Here is a 17,463-nt window from a genome sequence, read left to right as displayed (position 1 = left end):
TCACTCTATTATGGTTACATACTAGTCTTCTCTTTTTTTAATTTCTCTTTCTTTTTCTTTTCTTCCCTTCTTTTTTTCCTCCCTTTCAAGAAATACAAGATCATGTAAGATATTTCTTAGTATATACAGAAAAATGGATTTAATTTTAAAATACATAAATAAAAGATGTGATGTCTCATGTTAGAGAGCTGAATGAATAATTTCTGACTACTTTGTAACTGGTGATGTGAATTCAAGTGACCATTGTGAAACCACCCACAAAATTACGCACAAGCTATTTGGGTATATTCTTAAGCAGGGCTCCACTGCAGTTACTTGTACAGGGTTTCACTAATGGTTTGATAATAGAGAAAGGGGGTGGTCAGCACAGAGGTTCTCGTAATACTTTACAGTGGTGTGAGCATGACAGCACTGATTAATTGCTGCTCAGTTCTCAACTCACACATTAGATTACTGAGCAACCCTCAGTTTGTCTCCACAATGGCCTCATAGTTACAGAACACTATCTGTTTTATGATGACTCATTAAAGATCCTTGGATTCTAATGTAATTTGCAGTGAACTGTCCTGTTTCAGATGTTTTAGCTGAAGATTAGAAAATATTCAAAAGACTGAAGAAAATAGGAGAGGGGAGCAGAAAATAGGGATATGTTCAGTGACCCATATTATCATTCCAGGCAGCACTAATACATTTTGCTTTCAAAACTATTAGCATAATCATTAACCTAAAAATATTACTATATGATGTCTTATACTCCTGTTTTCACTTGTGCCCTTTCCCAAAATTCCCTTCGTATCCTCCTTATTTATATACATAACAGGAGGAGCTTCCTGATGTTTCAAAGTACTCTGAAAACCTAAACAGTGCAGCTAATAGTAAAATGTCACTTTACTTTACATGACTATCACAAGCAGTGCACGTTAATATGTGCTTCTATGGAAACAACTTTCTGAATGCCAGCTTAAGCCTCTCCATATGATTTTTCTCCAACACTCCCTTTTAAAACTAGCTCTGCCATTTATTATCTTCTTGTTATATAGACTGTTACTTCTGTTTCATCACAAATCTCTGCCTGTTTGTTAGGACCCCAGTCACTACTATCAGATGACATTTGTTTTACTTAATGTATATACTATTAGAAAAAATTATAGAACTGTTCTTAGAGCATTCTATGAGAAAATTCCAACATACATTTAGCTGACACTGCATCAGCTGCTATTTAAACTAGGCTTAGCTAATGGACTTTTAATGTCAGCGGGGTTATGAGCAGTTACTGGCTATTAGCAGAAATGGCTCCTTTCTATAAAAATCACTTTTCCTCAAGTGTGTTGTTTGAACATTCCTTTCTCTGATTTAGTGACTGTCAGTGAATGCAAAACAAACTCAAGGACTCTGGAATCTGCTGTTATCTTTAAGACCCTCTTTTTTAACCTTGCAATTCAGCATTAAACAGGCAACTTCCCTCATTAGCATTTAGACTTGTGATAGCAAAACTTGTTAGGCATTATTATTTACTTTCCTAGTCTCAGCAAAGTACTTTGCTATGAAAATCCTGTATCAATGATGGATGATCTATGTTCTACAGAAACATACAAAGCAGTTTTCTGAACCCTAGAATTTATTTGCATGCTTTCAAAATCCTGCTACAAAAAATGCCAAATGATGTGAAAATGTATGGCGATAGCTATTTACATATCAATCTATCATTTAAATTATATTAATGCTTACCTTCAGTCTTCCAAATGTTTTAAATTCACACTTTCTGTAAAAATTAAAACAAAAATGGAATATTATATTGAAATATAATACATATATGTAATATATATTACATTAAAATATAATAATATATATATTTTATATAATAAAATATTTAATATAGCAAGGAAACCTCATATACTCACTGAAGTTGTATATATTCTTTCCTTAGAAATAGCCTTTTTTTCCTCTCAATTAACTTTATGCTTGTTAATTTAAACCAAGCTTTAAAGGGGTGGAATGCATGAATTTGGATATAATGCCACCAATAAGGCACCTGAGGGATTTCTAGAAAATCAAGAATTCCTCAGCCTGGTAACATAATTGCATTTGATTAGGAAGTTGAAACAAACCATTGCTTAATTCTGGTCAAGGAAGAACAACACAACTGACCTCTGCTTTTCAATCAGCCCACATAAGAAGCAACCTCATGCAGAGTGCTTACCAGAAAAATGATGTTTCGCCCCAGGTTAAGATGCACTTTCCTAGAGAGCACTAAGAGAGGGAGTCATTTCGTGTGGATGGATGACTGTACCCATGCATGCATGAAAGTTGAAGTTCTCCTTTGGCCAACATATTATATTCCATTGCATAGGAAAACAACAGAAATGCTCCACATCTTATTTGAAATAAGCCAATGGAAGGAAGTGGAGATCCCTCTGTCTCTGTCACTTGGATGACAGGAGAAAACTTGTTTCTTTCAGATAAACCACCACGTTAATGAATCAGAGGTATCTCTGCTGTGCAATAGGGAAAGACTTAGGCACTTGTTAAGCACAAGGCGACTTTCTGTGGAAAACAGGACAAAATTTTTCAGTCATGAATTGATAAGTATGATTTCTTATTCAATGAATACCTTTATGAATTTGTTTTATAAGCAAAATTGTTTAGTTTTCATGTGTCTGATGGATGTTTCTTAAGATAGGCAAATCTGTTTAAAAATGAGCATTCATCTCTAAAACAATGCTACACACAAAAATATACCACACAATTTGCATAAATATATGCTTACAGGGAATTATGGAACTATGTTTTCCTACTCCTTGTAATTCTTCATTTCATTAACAGTGTTCCTGGAAATACCCTCCTTAAAAATAATTCCACAATTATTTAATTCAATAAAAAATTACATGTGTACCTTCTATGTGCTCATCATTTCTAATAAATCCAATAAGGTGTGTCCCCCTCCCACCTCCCCAGAAAAATACACATATTGTTCAAACTTTTCCAAGCCATTCCTCTACTTTTTTGGAAAATTCATGTTATAATTAATAAACTACAATTATATTTCCACTATACAAAGGTAAGGAGCTCTGGTAGCATAGTGCCTAGGACACTTGACTACTAACCAGAAGTCTGGCAGTTCAAATCCACAGCCACTCCTTGGAAGGAAGGTTGGGCAATCTACTTCTGTAGTGATACTGCCTCGGCAACCCAAGGAGGGGTCGCTGTGAGTCAGGTCCGACTCGAAGGCACATAACAGCAACAACAACATACAAAGATAAGGAGTTCTGGTGGCACAGCGTTAAGACATTTGGTTGCTAAAGAAGAGGTGGGTGGTTCAAACCCGCCAGACGCTCTGTGGGAGAAAGATGAGACAGTTTACTTCCATAAAGATTTACAGCCTTGGAAAGCCTATGGGGGATTCCAGATGTCATCAATATTCTTTACAATGTACTGTACATATTAAAGATAAAACCCATTTAAGCAAATTATTTACTGGGACAACTGTCCCTAAGACTTCCTATATAGTTCTAAAAGGAATGCTAGTCAATGTCTCCTAAGCAGGTAAGATTCAAGATACAACATATGTGTTGTTATTAATAACAACATTTAACAAAATGACTCAGGAAATGGCAATGTATTCTATAAATACCACTTTAGAATTAACTATATATTCCATGATATACCACAGATTTAAATCCTGAATCCTCAAATGAGCATAACCTGCATAATCATATCCAGCTAAAATCCAAACTTAACTTCTTTCAGTGTACATCATGAACTCCAAAAGCTTAAAATTTCATTTCAATCCATGTGAAGCTAAGAAATTGAGCTATTTTGCCTCATGAAAATGATAGTATGTTCAGACTCACTTTATAACCGAGTACCTCTCAACCAAATACTCAAGTATGCTCATATTCCATAAACATCCACCATATATAACTTTCTACTCTGAGACTGAACTGTTTGATTCAATCAACTCCTCAATGTAAATATGTTCAGACTAGATGTATGAAAACTATATGTGAACTTCTATAATTTTATTTAATGCCTCATGAGAATGATATATTTCATATAGGGCTTGCCATTTCAAATATACAAAATAATTTCAATGTTATTATATTGAATTAGTACAGAAACTGCTACATAAATCAAACTTCAAACTACCTCCATGTTCTGGAATGTTGGACGTTTTTAGAAAATATATGATTTGAAAACGTACTTAGTTAGCTGTAAGAGAAATTCTGTTTTTTTTTTTGTTTTTTTTTTGTGTGTGTGTGTATAAGACTTTTTATTTTATTTTTATTGTGATTGGGCTGAAAGTTTATAGAGCAAATTCACTTTCCATACAGCAGTTCACATACACTTTGTCTCATGACGACATTGACTACAATTTACCACAATGCAACAGCTCCCCTCCCACTTCCTCCCAATAGTTACCTCTTTGGTGCATCCCTCCATGCACTCCTACCCCCTAAGCTGTCTCCCCGTGCATAAACAGCCCTTTTTTCCCCAATGATTGTTCTCTCTAAGGACTGTATCTACCTCAGGTAAATGTTCAACCCATATGCCTGTATTTTGTTTGGCTAGAAGCCACAGGTGTGGGTTCAATTCCAGACCTGAAGGGCAGCTAGGGGCTATAGTCTCAGTGGTTCCACCAGGCTCTATCAGTCCAGCAAACCTTGCCCCGCCCCCCTTTTTTTCCTTTCCAAATGATTTTGAGTTTTGTTTCACATTGTTCTCCCTCTCTATCCAGGATCTCCTACATATATGCCCGTCCAAGTGGTTGACAGTGGTAGTTGGGCACCATCTAGTTCTTCTGGTCTCATACTTGTATAGACTGCAGATCACATGGTGTACCAGGTGCTCAGACTAATTGTTTCCATGAATCTTTGGTTTTCTTCATTGAGAAATTCTATTTTGAAAAAATCAATACATGTACCAATTTATACCTGCGACCTGTTATGTAGGAGATGTGGTGGTGTAGTACCTAAGGCATTTGACTGCTAACCAGAAGGCTGGCGGTTCAAACCCATCAGCCATCAGCCACTCCTCAGAAGGAAGGTTGGGTGATCTACTTTGGTAGAAATACTGCCTTGGAAACCCAAAGGAGGGTTAAGTGTTCAGCACTGTTACATAGAATAAGATTCCCCCCACCCCATCCTTCAGGACTCTGGTACTTCTGGCTGGGAAATGCAAAAGCAACAAAATTGATACATATCCTTTTTATTGTTAAATCTATTGAATAATAATTAATTCACATGTGTTACTCTTAGAGCAAATGCATTGTGTCTGAAAATGCATTTTGTTAGGGTTTTTCATTTGAAGTTGTCTCAGTTACTTCTCTTTTAAGCACTTTTAAAATTCTTTTGCTATGTTAATTGAAGTAGGTGAAAATCAACACTCTATTCAGATAAAAGTTTCAAGTCAGAGGGCCTATTGAATAATATTATTTTGGAATGCTAATCTTGGGTCTCTCATCCAGATAGCACAAATAATAAATCATGTGAACATGCCTGTTTTTCCTCAGCTTCTTAGAGCTGTTAAGACTGAAGCAGGCTTCTGTTTTCCACCAAGCAGCATGCTCTATTGGATATGATGGCAGTAGGCTGGAGGGAAAAAGCCTTAGCCTCTTCCAATCCTGAATATGATCCCTAACACACTTGTAAACTTACACTCTTTTGTCATTTTATGGCAATTGAGAAGAAAGAAGGAAAATTGCTAAAGAAAATGGCAGTCAACATGATTGCTATTTTATTTAGAATGGACTCTTAAGATTACTGCTTGGTAAACTTGAGTACTTCGTCTGGGTGGCTACAATGTGTATGTCTGGCAAACTCTTTACTCAATGGAAGATAAAATATACAGTTTTCTTTTTATCAAAAGCCAAATTCAAATGTCAACATATTATATACAGACATAATTCTCAAAGTGAATGTATCATTATTTACTATGCTTTCCCAATCCTAAATTTTTGGTGGTGGTGGTGGTCCTAATTTGTTTATTTCTTGAGTTTTGATTAGAGATAAAACCAGACTCTAAAAATCACACATAATAAAACAACCATTGTCATTGGCTATCATGTTTAAGTTCTGTAAAGTTAGTAAACTGTAAAGTTACTTGTTAAAGAGTAATCTTTGATCTAATTCTTGAAAGGATTTTTAGGCTCTATACATTCCAACCAAACTTGCAAATTCACAGAAAATTCACCAAATTACTTCCTTTAACCTTAGTCCTAAATGTCAATATAATTCACTATGCCTGTAATTATAAGAGGATATTATTACACCTCATACTCTATCATATTGCACTTAACTTGCATTATCTAATTAATTTTAAAGTCATTTTTCTATAGAAACAATACCCTTTAATTCTGTATGACTCATTTAAATTTATTATTATTTATATAATTTTTCTGAGTTTTTTTGGGGAAGGAAGCCTGTATTTCTCTTTCTAGAAATATTTGCCCTTGTTAATGGACTGCAGATGCATTTAAATATGCAAGCACTAATCTATTTTCATTGGAAGGGAATGTTGATATTAAAGTTTGTCTGCTGAACAGGAAAAAAATAAAGAGTAGACTTAATAAATTATAGTTGAGTTCAGGCAGTCCATGACTAAATAATCAATTAAGACATTGACTAAAAATGAGAAATGTTAGTATTCATCAATAAACTTGTTAAATGTGCTGAGGGAGTTTCTGTTATTTAACATCCTTAGTTAGAAGAAGAGATAATACATGTTCATCTATATGAGGCATTTTTATAGCTCTCATAATTGCTGAGAAATGAAACTAGCCACAGGATCCACATGACAAAATGATTAATGAAGGTAAAACCCCCTATGCTCACAACATTTTAAAATAAATAAGACTGGTAACTCTGGAATTAAATTTGATTAATCAATATCATCTGCTAACATTATTATGTTGCACCCTGGAATTTTAAATAAAAATTCTAGCAGGTAGGTCAGTCTGACTTCCCTTGTTCTCATGTTGCACTAGCACCTTGGCAAGGAGATGAGGTTAGTTATTTAATTAAAAGAGGGTATTCCCTAAACGATGGAGTTTTCAGATGTTATACTTCACTTTTGCCACAGAAAGCACTTTTGAATCACTGTGCACTGCTAATAAAAAGCGTACTGACATAAGGACAAATATTTGCATATTTTGCGCTTTCAAAGTTATAGCTCTCTGAATTGTAACTTCAATTTAATTACAGTCACAGTAAATATTAACACTATGGATTCCACAAAGAAGGCTAGATATGGTTTAGGCACCTATAAAATCTGAAGACATTCTTCTGTGTATTTCAAGACCCTGACTCCATTCCTATAGGGTAACTGGGCAGCAATGCTCAAATAGACAAAACACATTTCAACTCCAACTCAAAACTTTTTTATTTTGATTCCAAAAGTGTAGTTCAATATTTCCTAACATTTTTTCAAAGAGTTCAAATATTTTGAACCAAATGTTTTGGTTTTTTTAAGAAAAGGCAGAAAGTCTTTGGTCAGCTCTAAACAATGAGATGGACAATATTTAATTTTTTTTTAAAAGTTTTGATTTATGAATTTATTAGCTCATTGAAAGAAGTATTATTGTAAAATGACTTATATTAAAGTTTCTCCAAATTTGGAAATGACAAATATTTAGAATAAGAGAGAGTCAATTATTTAGTAATTGGATTTCTTTTTAAGAACTAGGAAAAGGAGATGTTAGCATTTTATTATTGCTCAAGACAAGCTTACTCTACTTCAAAGACATAGTGTAAAAGACAATAGCACTGGATTGCTGTAAATAAAACATCCTTGAATTAAATGATATTGGAACAATATCCAAGGTCTAAGAATCATATAGTGCTCCTCCACAAACACATAAGCAGTAACAGACCCAAACTAAAAAAAAAAAAAAAGAATAGTCCATAGATAGGTTTAAGAAGTCAGGTTAAAAAGGAGAGAAAGAGAGAGAGTGAGGGAGAGGGAAATTTGGGAATCTGTACGGGCATAACCAGGCAATCAGTAATTACAAGCAGAATAACAATTTAGTAGGAGAAAGATCTGTCTCAATTCTAAGTGAAATAAATAAGCCCCACAAAGCTCTAATTTAATTCTACAAGTCTGCCAGAAAGCAATATATGAACCAAGCATACAAAATAAATAAATAAATAAAATGACTATAGCCATTAAACAATTAGAAGTAATTAAATGTAAAAATTTCAAACTATATTACATACATAGATTATCTATGCTGTGTCTAAATATCAAAACTGTGTGTCTGATATCAAAATTCTGTTGCAAATATAATTTGAATCAATTAAATACTCGGTGAATGTCCTTTGCCTTCTTGGCAACTTATTTTTCTATGTCCTTTGTATTATATTGGTAAGTATCCAATTATGTCTTTTTGACTATACAGTTGCATCACTTTTCTTTTAAAGTAAAAGTGCTGATATTAGCATAAAAGGATAATTTTCCCAAAATCCTTATCACAATATCTGAGTCTTGACATGTTTTGTTTTGTTGTTGTTGTTTGTTTGTTTCTCTTCCCATAGAAGTTACAAGAAAAGTTGTCTTTCAATACTCTTCATAAAGATAGAAAGCCAAAAGTATAGCTTATAGCCAGGACTTAAGAGTTACCAATTGAACCTGGCATTTAAAAGATGTTATTAGGCTCATTTTTCCAGAGAGAGCAGAAAAGGAGAAAGGAGGCCATGAAAGGGAGAGAGATCCCCACGGGCTTTTTAAAGAGGCACATACTGCTCAGCATTTTGTTGCAATTCACCCCAGTTTTTTTTTTAATTTTTGGCATCTCTCAGTCAGCTCCATTTGCCTTTTTTTTTTTTTTTTTTTTTGGTGGAGGTGGGGGCAGTATCTGCAGCAATCCCTATTCTGAGATCAGACATACTAATCTTTATTTTTTTTTTTAACTTCTATACTTCTTTGCCTGTGGTTTGCAGAACCGGAAGCTGAAGATTATTTACTTTCTATGGGCCAATCATTGTTTTAAATGCCTTACCTGCATTCATTCAGTCCTAAAAGACAACGTATGTAGTATCCTCATTTTATATGTGAGAAAATTGAGGCACAGAGAGGTTAACTCACTCATGGTCACACAGCTAAGAAGTGGTGGAAGTAGGATTATGAATCATTCATATCAACTATGCTGTACTCAGAGAACAGATACATACACTTGAAGGCTTTAAATTGCTCCTCCCCAAAGCCAGACTAAATATTTTTGAATTAAAGTAAAAACACAGTTGCAATGTAAATTGAGCTTCAAAAACACAAATTGTTACCCTTAAGTACTTGTGTGTAAAAATTCTGGAGCCCTTCTTCCCAAGCACTAACCTGATTATGTTTATTATCTCTGAACTCTTAGACCCAGAGAGTACTGTACTATGTTGTTGTTAAGAGCCATCGGTCAGTTCTCACTCATAGTGACCCCATGTACAAGAGAACTAAACACTGCCTGGTCCTGCACCATCCTCCCAATTGTTGCTATGTTTGAGACAATGGTTGCAGCCATTGTGTCACTCCATCTCACTGAGGGTTGTCTTTTTCTCTGACCTTCTACTTTGCCAAGCATGATATCCTTCTCCAGGGACTGGTCCCTCTTGATAACATGTTCAAAGTATGTGAGATGAAGTCTCACTATGCTCTCTTCTCAGGAGTATTCTGGCTATGAGCACTGTTTTAAACTATCTAACTATTTTTAACTACACAGTACTCTTGTAATTTTTTCTTGAGAGCTGAAATTGTCTTGTTCAACTGTGTTTCCCTAACACATAGCACAGAGTCCGGCCATAAGCACTCAACAATTATTTCACTGGATGGGTACATTGGTGGTTCAGTAGTAGAATTCTAGCAGAAGACTCAGTTCGAGTCTCCTGGCCAGTACAGGTTGCTCAGTCATCACCTGTCTGTCAGTGGAGGCTTGTTTGTTGCCCTGATTCTGAACAGGTTTCACTGGACCTTCGAGACTAAGATAGATTAGGAAGAAAGGCCTGATGATCTACTTCTGAAAATCAGGCACTGAAAACCCTCTGATCAGATCACAATGGTCTGATCTCCCACTGATCATTAGGATGGCCCAGGACAGACAGGGGTTTTGTTTTACTGTTATGGGGTCATCATGGGTCTGGGGCCAACTCTATGGCAGCTAACAACAACAATCCTTTAACTTCACCTCTATAAATGAACTAATAAATTTCGAACTTCTGGCAAAACGTGAAAAAGACCATTTTTAACTGCCACAAATATATAAGTCAAACTGAAAAAGATACAAGTTAAAACTGCAAGGCAAGAACACTGCCTCAGTCCTCACTCCCACCCTTTTCCCCATTATCCTCCTGAGGTCTTTGCAGCCAGTAATTTTAATGTTGCTTCTGAGAGTGACTCCCTCTGCTGCTCTGGAAAAGCCATGACCTAAATCAGAAAAGCGCTAAACTCAGTTAAGGCCTAATAGAGCACATTCTTGCCATTTGTATTAATTGGAGAATCTCATATACATTAGAGAACAGTTATTTTTAAGTCTCAACAATAATTCTGAATGAACTAAGAGGATTTGCCTAGTAGAGTTGATGCCTAGTTCATGTCCTTAGGGGATTTGCTTAAAATAGATCAGTATGAATTCCTATCCCAACATTCCAACTACCAGCTTCCAAATTACTATGGGCCTTGTTTTATTTAACTGAATCCCTACTATGCAGAATACGAAAGGCTAGAGGGTCAATAAATGTTCATTGTCATATAGTGACTTCTCACTGTTCTTAATACTTGAAAATTTGTTCTTGGAACCCTTTAAACATTCCCTAAGCTAGAACATGCAATTATTTTTTTAAAACAAAAATGAATTAACCTTTTTTTTTTCCCCTTACCACATTTAAATGGAAAGTTATATGGAGAATTTTTAATGAAACTGAGTTACTTTCAATGACAATTGCCATTTGCTCCAAACCAATATGCGTAAATGCATGGAAGTCATTTTTGTAATTTGTAGGAAGTAAAGCAGTTTTTTGTTTTGTTTTGTTTTGTTTAGCATTATAAATGAAGTTAAGATAATAGGGAATTATGCCATATGATCAGAGTCTTCAGAAATTTTCTGTTCTGAGTTTGGTGTTTTTAACCTCCTAACTCTAGTTGGTGGTAGATAAGCAGCACATCAATGCTGTATAGCCCAGAAGTAAAAATACATTTATAAAACAGGAGGGCACTAATTCTAAGGCATAGCTAATCTGTCACACACACACACACACACACACATTCCCTTTTCTTAGTAAAATCTTTCATTCTTGGAAGTCAGAAGCACCACAATTCCCTGGAGCTAGGAGTTCCCAGCAACCCTGAATGAAACAATTAGGAGAGAGCTGTTGCCTGAAGACCAGAGAATGTCCCAAAGACCTGTTTAAAGTGACTGCTGTCTTTCTTTATAGCAGTTACAAAACTCAATACATTCACGAATAACACCCATTTTATTTTTTATCTTAAACCTCTATTGTTTTCCTGGCCATCTCTGAAGAGAGATACATTTTTTTAAAAGTTAGAATTTTGTGCTACTTCTCCAACAACAGAATAAACATCTCATTCACATTGCCATGTGCTAAAATTCACTTTTACATCTTAAAATTGTAAGTGTCTTCATTCATAAACATATTTAATCCCCATCTTTAAGTCCTCAGCACATGAAAATCATACTTGAGGAAACAACAATCTCCTTCCTGGTCCCCAGTGTTCTAATCCAAACAGAGAAAAGAATAAATTTGAAGGAAAAAGGAGGTCAAACAAATCATAAAATGTGTGATTCTGACAGTGTACTAGTAGTTCAATAGTAAGCAGGAAAGGGGATGGGGGTAGAGGAGTAGATTAAAATGGTGATGAAAACACCTGGTAGCTGATAGTAGAGTTTGGTGCTCTATACTTTCTTTGAAACCTAGTAGAGAACACAGGAAAAGCTGGTATCCATGAACATGGAGGATAACACAGATAAAAATGGTGAAATACTGCATTTCAGAGACCTTTTGATACACATATACATGAATAGCTTTATTCATCAGGAACTGAAGGAACTATATAAACTAAATGGAAAATCTGCACTGAAATGCACGCACCAGACAGAATACACTTTATTTTTCCTCCAGAAATCAGAAGAGCAGGTCAATCTTCAATTCAATCTTTGGTTTACCTGGTTTATGGTGGGGGGGGGGTGATACAGAGGGCAAGAGACAAACGCTCAGTGCCTCTATCCTGAGAGTCTTTTCTTTTAATCTCTTCTCCCTTCTTCTTTCAATATTAATCCACTTACAATCTCCTGTTTGATTATCTTTATTGATCTTTTTTTGCCTACTCAGTCTTTTTAATTCGGCTGCTGTAAGCTCCCGGCAGGGATCCTATCTCCTGTTTGGCATCTTTGGGGACTTTTAACTTGTCCTTTTCCCAAACAATGATCTCACCCCTCCCACATGCTATCATCACCTCTCAGTTCCTTGTGCGCCCAATAACAGCAGGCTGATTCCACTGGGAGTCACATGGCTGATTCCAGGACTATTCATCAGGTTGCTCACTTAAGCTTCCAAACACTGGTCTAAGCACTCTCAGCTGCTGCCCTGGGAACTTCTAAGTATTTCAAGAAATCTACAAATAGTTCATAAGATTCTCAATGCAGACTCCTTTGTAAAATGGACAGATGAGCTCTGGAAGTGTATAGAAGAAAATCAGGGCAGAACCTCAGGGATGGGAGGCATGTGGGAAGAAAGGAAGGAAGGATTTATGAGCGTGGCCACTTAGCAGGGCAGCAGGAAAATTTACTCCGGAAGTAGCTATTGCTAATTGACAAAGCCTAGCTAATCACTTACCTCCTCACCCTGGCCACACTCGCCTTGACTTGGTGCTCCCCTCCACCTCTAACGCCTCCCCGCCCTCAGCGCCTGTAAAAGGGAATACATTTGGGAAACGCCTGATTGTCTGAGCATCACTAAGAGAGTTGGGGCTACCACCGCTCCTCCTCCGCTCTCCAAATTTGGAAAGAAGAAAGTGTAACTGAGATGAGGGGGTCCCTGAATTGCCTCAGAATGCTGCACAAGCTTACTCCACATTGCCAGGAAAACCTGAGCTTCCTACCATGAGCCAATGACCACCACAAAACCAAGCAAAAAGATCCAGATGGGCTCTCAGCTTGGCCACAGATTAAAGGCCCAGGTGACCGGAGAGAGACTCGGGAGGGGCCAGCGTTGGCGCTTTGCTCCCCCTCTCCCTTCCATTAGTCTTCCCGGGCACAGAAGGCTGGGAGCCGCCGCTACCACTTCAGAGTAGGGGGCAAGAAGGGTGCCGAGCGATCAGCCCAGAGACTCTTCACCCACCTCCAACTCCCGCCCGCTCTGCTCCCTATCCTGGCTTTCCCCAAAGCCCAGGCACTTTTTTTTTTTTTTTTTTTTTTAAAAAGAGCTCAGATGCATTGAATTAAAATGTCAAAGTTATAAACTAGCCAGCCACCACGAGGAGTGTCGGATTTGGTTTGAAAGACCAGCCCTTATCCCCAGACCTCCGGGATTTTAAGCTTCTCCGTCTCCTTTTGGGAGGTGGTCACGGAGAGCATATGCGTGAAGAGGCAAGCACACTCCCGGCCTGCCGCGAAGAGCGGACCTGGGTCCCCATGGGTAGTGTATTTCCACAGTGGCCAGAACGGCAGCCGAGGGGACACGGGAGCTTTTGGGTCCTTGGCCTTACTGGATACTTTTCCTTAGCTGAATGCCCTTAGGCGTCAGTCGTGCTCAGAGACGCACTGAAGATCCCGCAACCCCAGAAGTGGCACAGCGCGGGGATCCTTTGCGCACCGCACGATCATGGAGCATCTAAGGTTTCCACACAGCCACCCTCGCCGACTGTCTCTCCAAACCTCTCTGTGTACAAAATGCAACAATGTTCGCGTGCGGAGCAGAAAGTGCAAGACACCCAACTCGCCCATATGCCCAGAGACAGATGCATGTCCACACCCCGTTCGTCCCTGGTCCATCCGTGCACATCTCGGAAGATGGATTTTTAAAATAAGAATAATCAAAGCTTCTTGACTAGTTGGGAAAGTGTGAAGTGGTTTCCAGTTGAGAGTAGCGCGGCAAATTGAGGAAGCCAGGAGAACTGGGGAAGAGGAAAGGAAGAAAGAGGGAAGGAAGAAGCTAAGGGAGGTGGCCACGGAGCCTGGCGGACCCCCTTACCTTGAGCGGCCGAGCCGGTGCCGCTGGCGCTGAGCAGGGCCAGTGCAGGTAACACGAGCATTTGCAGCACGTATCCCAGTCCCAGTCCGCAGCGGGCCGCTGTTGCCCGCAGACCTTTCCTCATCGTCGACAGAGGTGTGCCGGGGGGAGCAACACGAAGACACGCGCAAACAGCGGAAAGCCCACTGGGCAGCTGCTGAATCCGTGCACTGCGAAGCAGTCACAAGAAATAACGATAACCAAGAGCCGCACTCCACTTTCTCCAAAGGCAGGGGCCAAAAGAGATGGAGAGGGGACGCCTTGGAGGAGTTTGAAGGTTCCTCTTTCCCTGTGCCTTCTAACTGGTGTCTCCCGCGAGCGGCTGCTCTGCCCCCACTTGGGAAGTCCGGGGAGGCGCAAGGCGACCACCACCGCCGCTCCTCCTAGAAGCAGGAGCAGCCGCAGCTCCGCCGCGCGCTGAGCCTGGACTGCTCTCCGGGTCCCCTCGCCTGAACAGAACACACACAGGCATGGGGGTGGGGGGAGAAATGGGAGGAGGGAGCAGAAGGAGGGAGATTGGGCACAGTGAGGCGCTCCCGTCTCCAATCTCTGTTCTCACGCCGGCGGGGAGGCGTCCTGGCTGTCCCTGCTGGGTGGCCAAGGAGGGTCACCTCCTAGCGGGGGGCGCAGGGTTGCCAGACACGGCAGAGGCAGGGTTCTTGGAGGGGGCGTGTAGGGCGCAGCCCAACACAGCTGAGGGTGGCGGCGGCGGGAGCGCGCCCGCCCTGTTATGTAAGTGAGGGTCGGAGGGAGATGCACACCTAGCGCTTGAGGTGGAGAGGAGCTGCCTGTTTACTCGAGGAAGCCGGGGCAAGAGAGATCCACGGAAAAAGGCAGCTGCGGAGATTCCGAGCGCGCCTGCCGCTCGGGTGCATAGGCCACGGACTAGGAGCGTCGCGTTCGTGCTGCTGGCCACTAGTCTGTGTTCGGTGTAGCTCAGCCTGCCGGCCGCCAGCTTCTTCACTGCGCGGGCAAAGCCTGAGAAAGACTCCCCAGGACTGAACTCGCTGTGCAGCTTTGGGTCTTGTGGTTGATTAAACTGGTTGCGGCTGGAGCTGAACTCCTGCGTTGTGGGGCAGAAGGCAGGAAGCTTTTGTAGTGTCCCAGCCCGCCACTGCCTTGGGGTTGTCAGTGCCACGCAGACAGCTTTATACCTTGGGCGCCTATGACTTCTCTGCAGTGGAACCGAAACTAAAAGCTTGATGGAAACTCATTCTTCAATAGTGTTTTCTTTGCGTGCTTCTTGGTGGCTGGCAAGGTTGAGTATGTAAAGGGAGGTGAGATGATACTGAGAGAAACTCTCCCTGAAACAATGCACAACAAAATTTGTAGATAATCACTTTAAGTGATGGTGGAACCAATGACATGCTTTCCAAATTAACTGAAGAAAGTAAAGACTCAAATTATTATGAAATATTTACCTTTCTCTGGGAAAAATTGGGTAGTTAAGTATCTGGTCTAATGAAGAAGGAGGAGTGTAAGAATGGGTAGGTAAATTAAGGAAAGGCTAGACAAAAGGAAATGAATGGATTAGTAAAAGTGAATGTTGCACAGCCAATATTCTGGGAAGAAAAATACAACTTCCTAAGATTAGAACGTTTCTAAACTAATAATAATAATAATAATAAATCAGAGAAATTTTAAGTTTTGGTGCCAAGTGGAACATGTGTACACAGACATCCACACCCACATCCCCACACCAGAATAGAGGTTTGATATTGACTATGGTCATAACTCACTCTGTCACCCTGGACAGGCCAGGTAACTTTTGTATGTCTCAGTTTGTTCATCTGTGAAATATTTTACTTAAATGATTTCAAAATTGTTTTCAATTCTTCCATTCTATGGTCTGTCCACCCAGCTCCAACAAACTCCTTGGCTCAACCTGATGGCTCTGAAAAGTTCCTGCTGGTAAAGACATTAACAAAACTGGTTATGTCCTGTGTCCACGGAGGCTTTGCCTGCCGTGCTAAAAATCTCTTCTTCGCCTTTTTCTTCTCCATACTGAGAAATAGAATGATACTGTGATAAATAGAATGATACTGTGATAAGAGGCTGGTTTCTGGCACCAGACTGCCTTGGTTCAATTCTTACAGATTCCGATTACATGCAACTGATATTCATGAGGTAGGTGACTCAATTTCCTAATCTGCAAAATGGGTCTAATAGCACTATGTATCTCAGAAGGTTAATATGAAGGCTAAATGAGCTAAACATATGTAAAATGCCTTGTGCATTGTTAGCTGCTATTCTTTTCACTGATGAAAATATTTCCATAAACCTCATTTTACCTAGACCATTGCTGTGCAGTAGGATTTTTTTGTGATGAGGAACATGCTCATAATAATGCTTTCCAAAATGGTAGTTATTACACATATGTGGCCATTGAGCACTTGCAATGTGGCTATTGTGAGTGAGGAATTGAATTTTTATTTGTATTTACTTTAATTAATTTAAATGTAAAGAGCCACAAGTAGCTAGTGGCTGTGATATTGGGCAGTGCAGATATGTTGTTGTTGTTGTTGTTGTTGTTGTTGTTATTTGCCAGTGCAGATATAGGCTACTCATAACCTGTCAATTATTTGACAATTACAGAAGCAGAAGAGATTATGATTGTATTTCATATTTGTCTTTACAGTTTTTCCAGGAAGGACAGAAGCTTAAACAGGACAAAGCAAACACACACTCATATTTACTATTGTATTAACCAAAAAACCCACTGCCATCGAGTCAATTCTGACTTGTAGAGACTCCTATAGGGTTTCCAAGTCTGTAAATGTTTACAGAAGCAGACTGCCTTATCTTTCACCCATGGAGCGGCTGGTGGATTCAAACCACTGACCTTTTGGTTAGCAACCCAATGCCTTAACTACAGCACTACCAGAACTCCTATTGTATTAACAGCATCTAAAATTTACTCATTTACAATTGTATTGTCAGTCTTTTATAACTAGAATATAACTCTTTTAAGGAAGTGACTTTGCCTTGTTCATTATTCTATACTTGGCTCCTAACACCGAGTGGTTTCAGATAGCTGGTGCTCATTCCATATTTGTCGTTTGATTGACAAAAAGAATAAAGAATCCTCAAAGTCTAGATCAGTTAAGTAAGGTCCAATTTGTCATGTAATTGGCACATTGAAGTGCTCAGTGGCAGATATTACATGAAATTAATACCTTAAAAGAGAGAATAAAACAAAAGAATATCAATACTGATATTCAGCCTAAAGAGGGCAGGAGAA

General features: G+C 39.0%; 1 protein-coding gene across 1 annotated transcript in view; it reads right to left on the bottom strand.

The window, feature by feature from the left end:
* UNC5C (unc-5 netrin receptor C) overlaps positions 1 to 14,307 on the bottom strand; it is a 585,103-nt gene extending 570,796 nt beyond the window's left edge. Inside the window, exon 1 of the mRNA XM_007946393.1 lies at positions 14,184 to 14,307. Within this exon, the coding sequence (XP_007944584.1) occupies positions 14,184 to 14,307 (124 nt within the window). The remainder of the gene's footprint in view (positions 1 to 14,183) is intronic.
* Between the last annotated feature and the right edge of the window lie 3,156 nt (positions 14,308 to 17,463).

This window comes from Orycteropus afer, unplaced genomic scaffold (assembly GCF_000298275.1).
Source record: "Orycteropus afer afer isolate SDZICR_OR568_19922 unplaced genomic scaffold, OryAfe1.0 scaffold00159, whole genome shotgun sequence".
In the NCBI taxonomy this organism is placed as follows: Eukaryota; Metazoa; Chordata; class Mammalia; order Tubulidentata; family Orycteropodidae; genus Orycteropus; species Orycteropus afer.
This window is presented reverse-complemented; position numbering and strand designations above follow the sequence as displayed.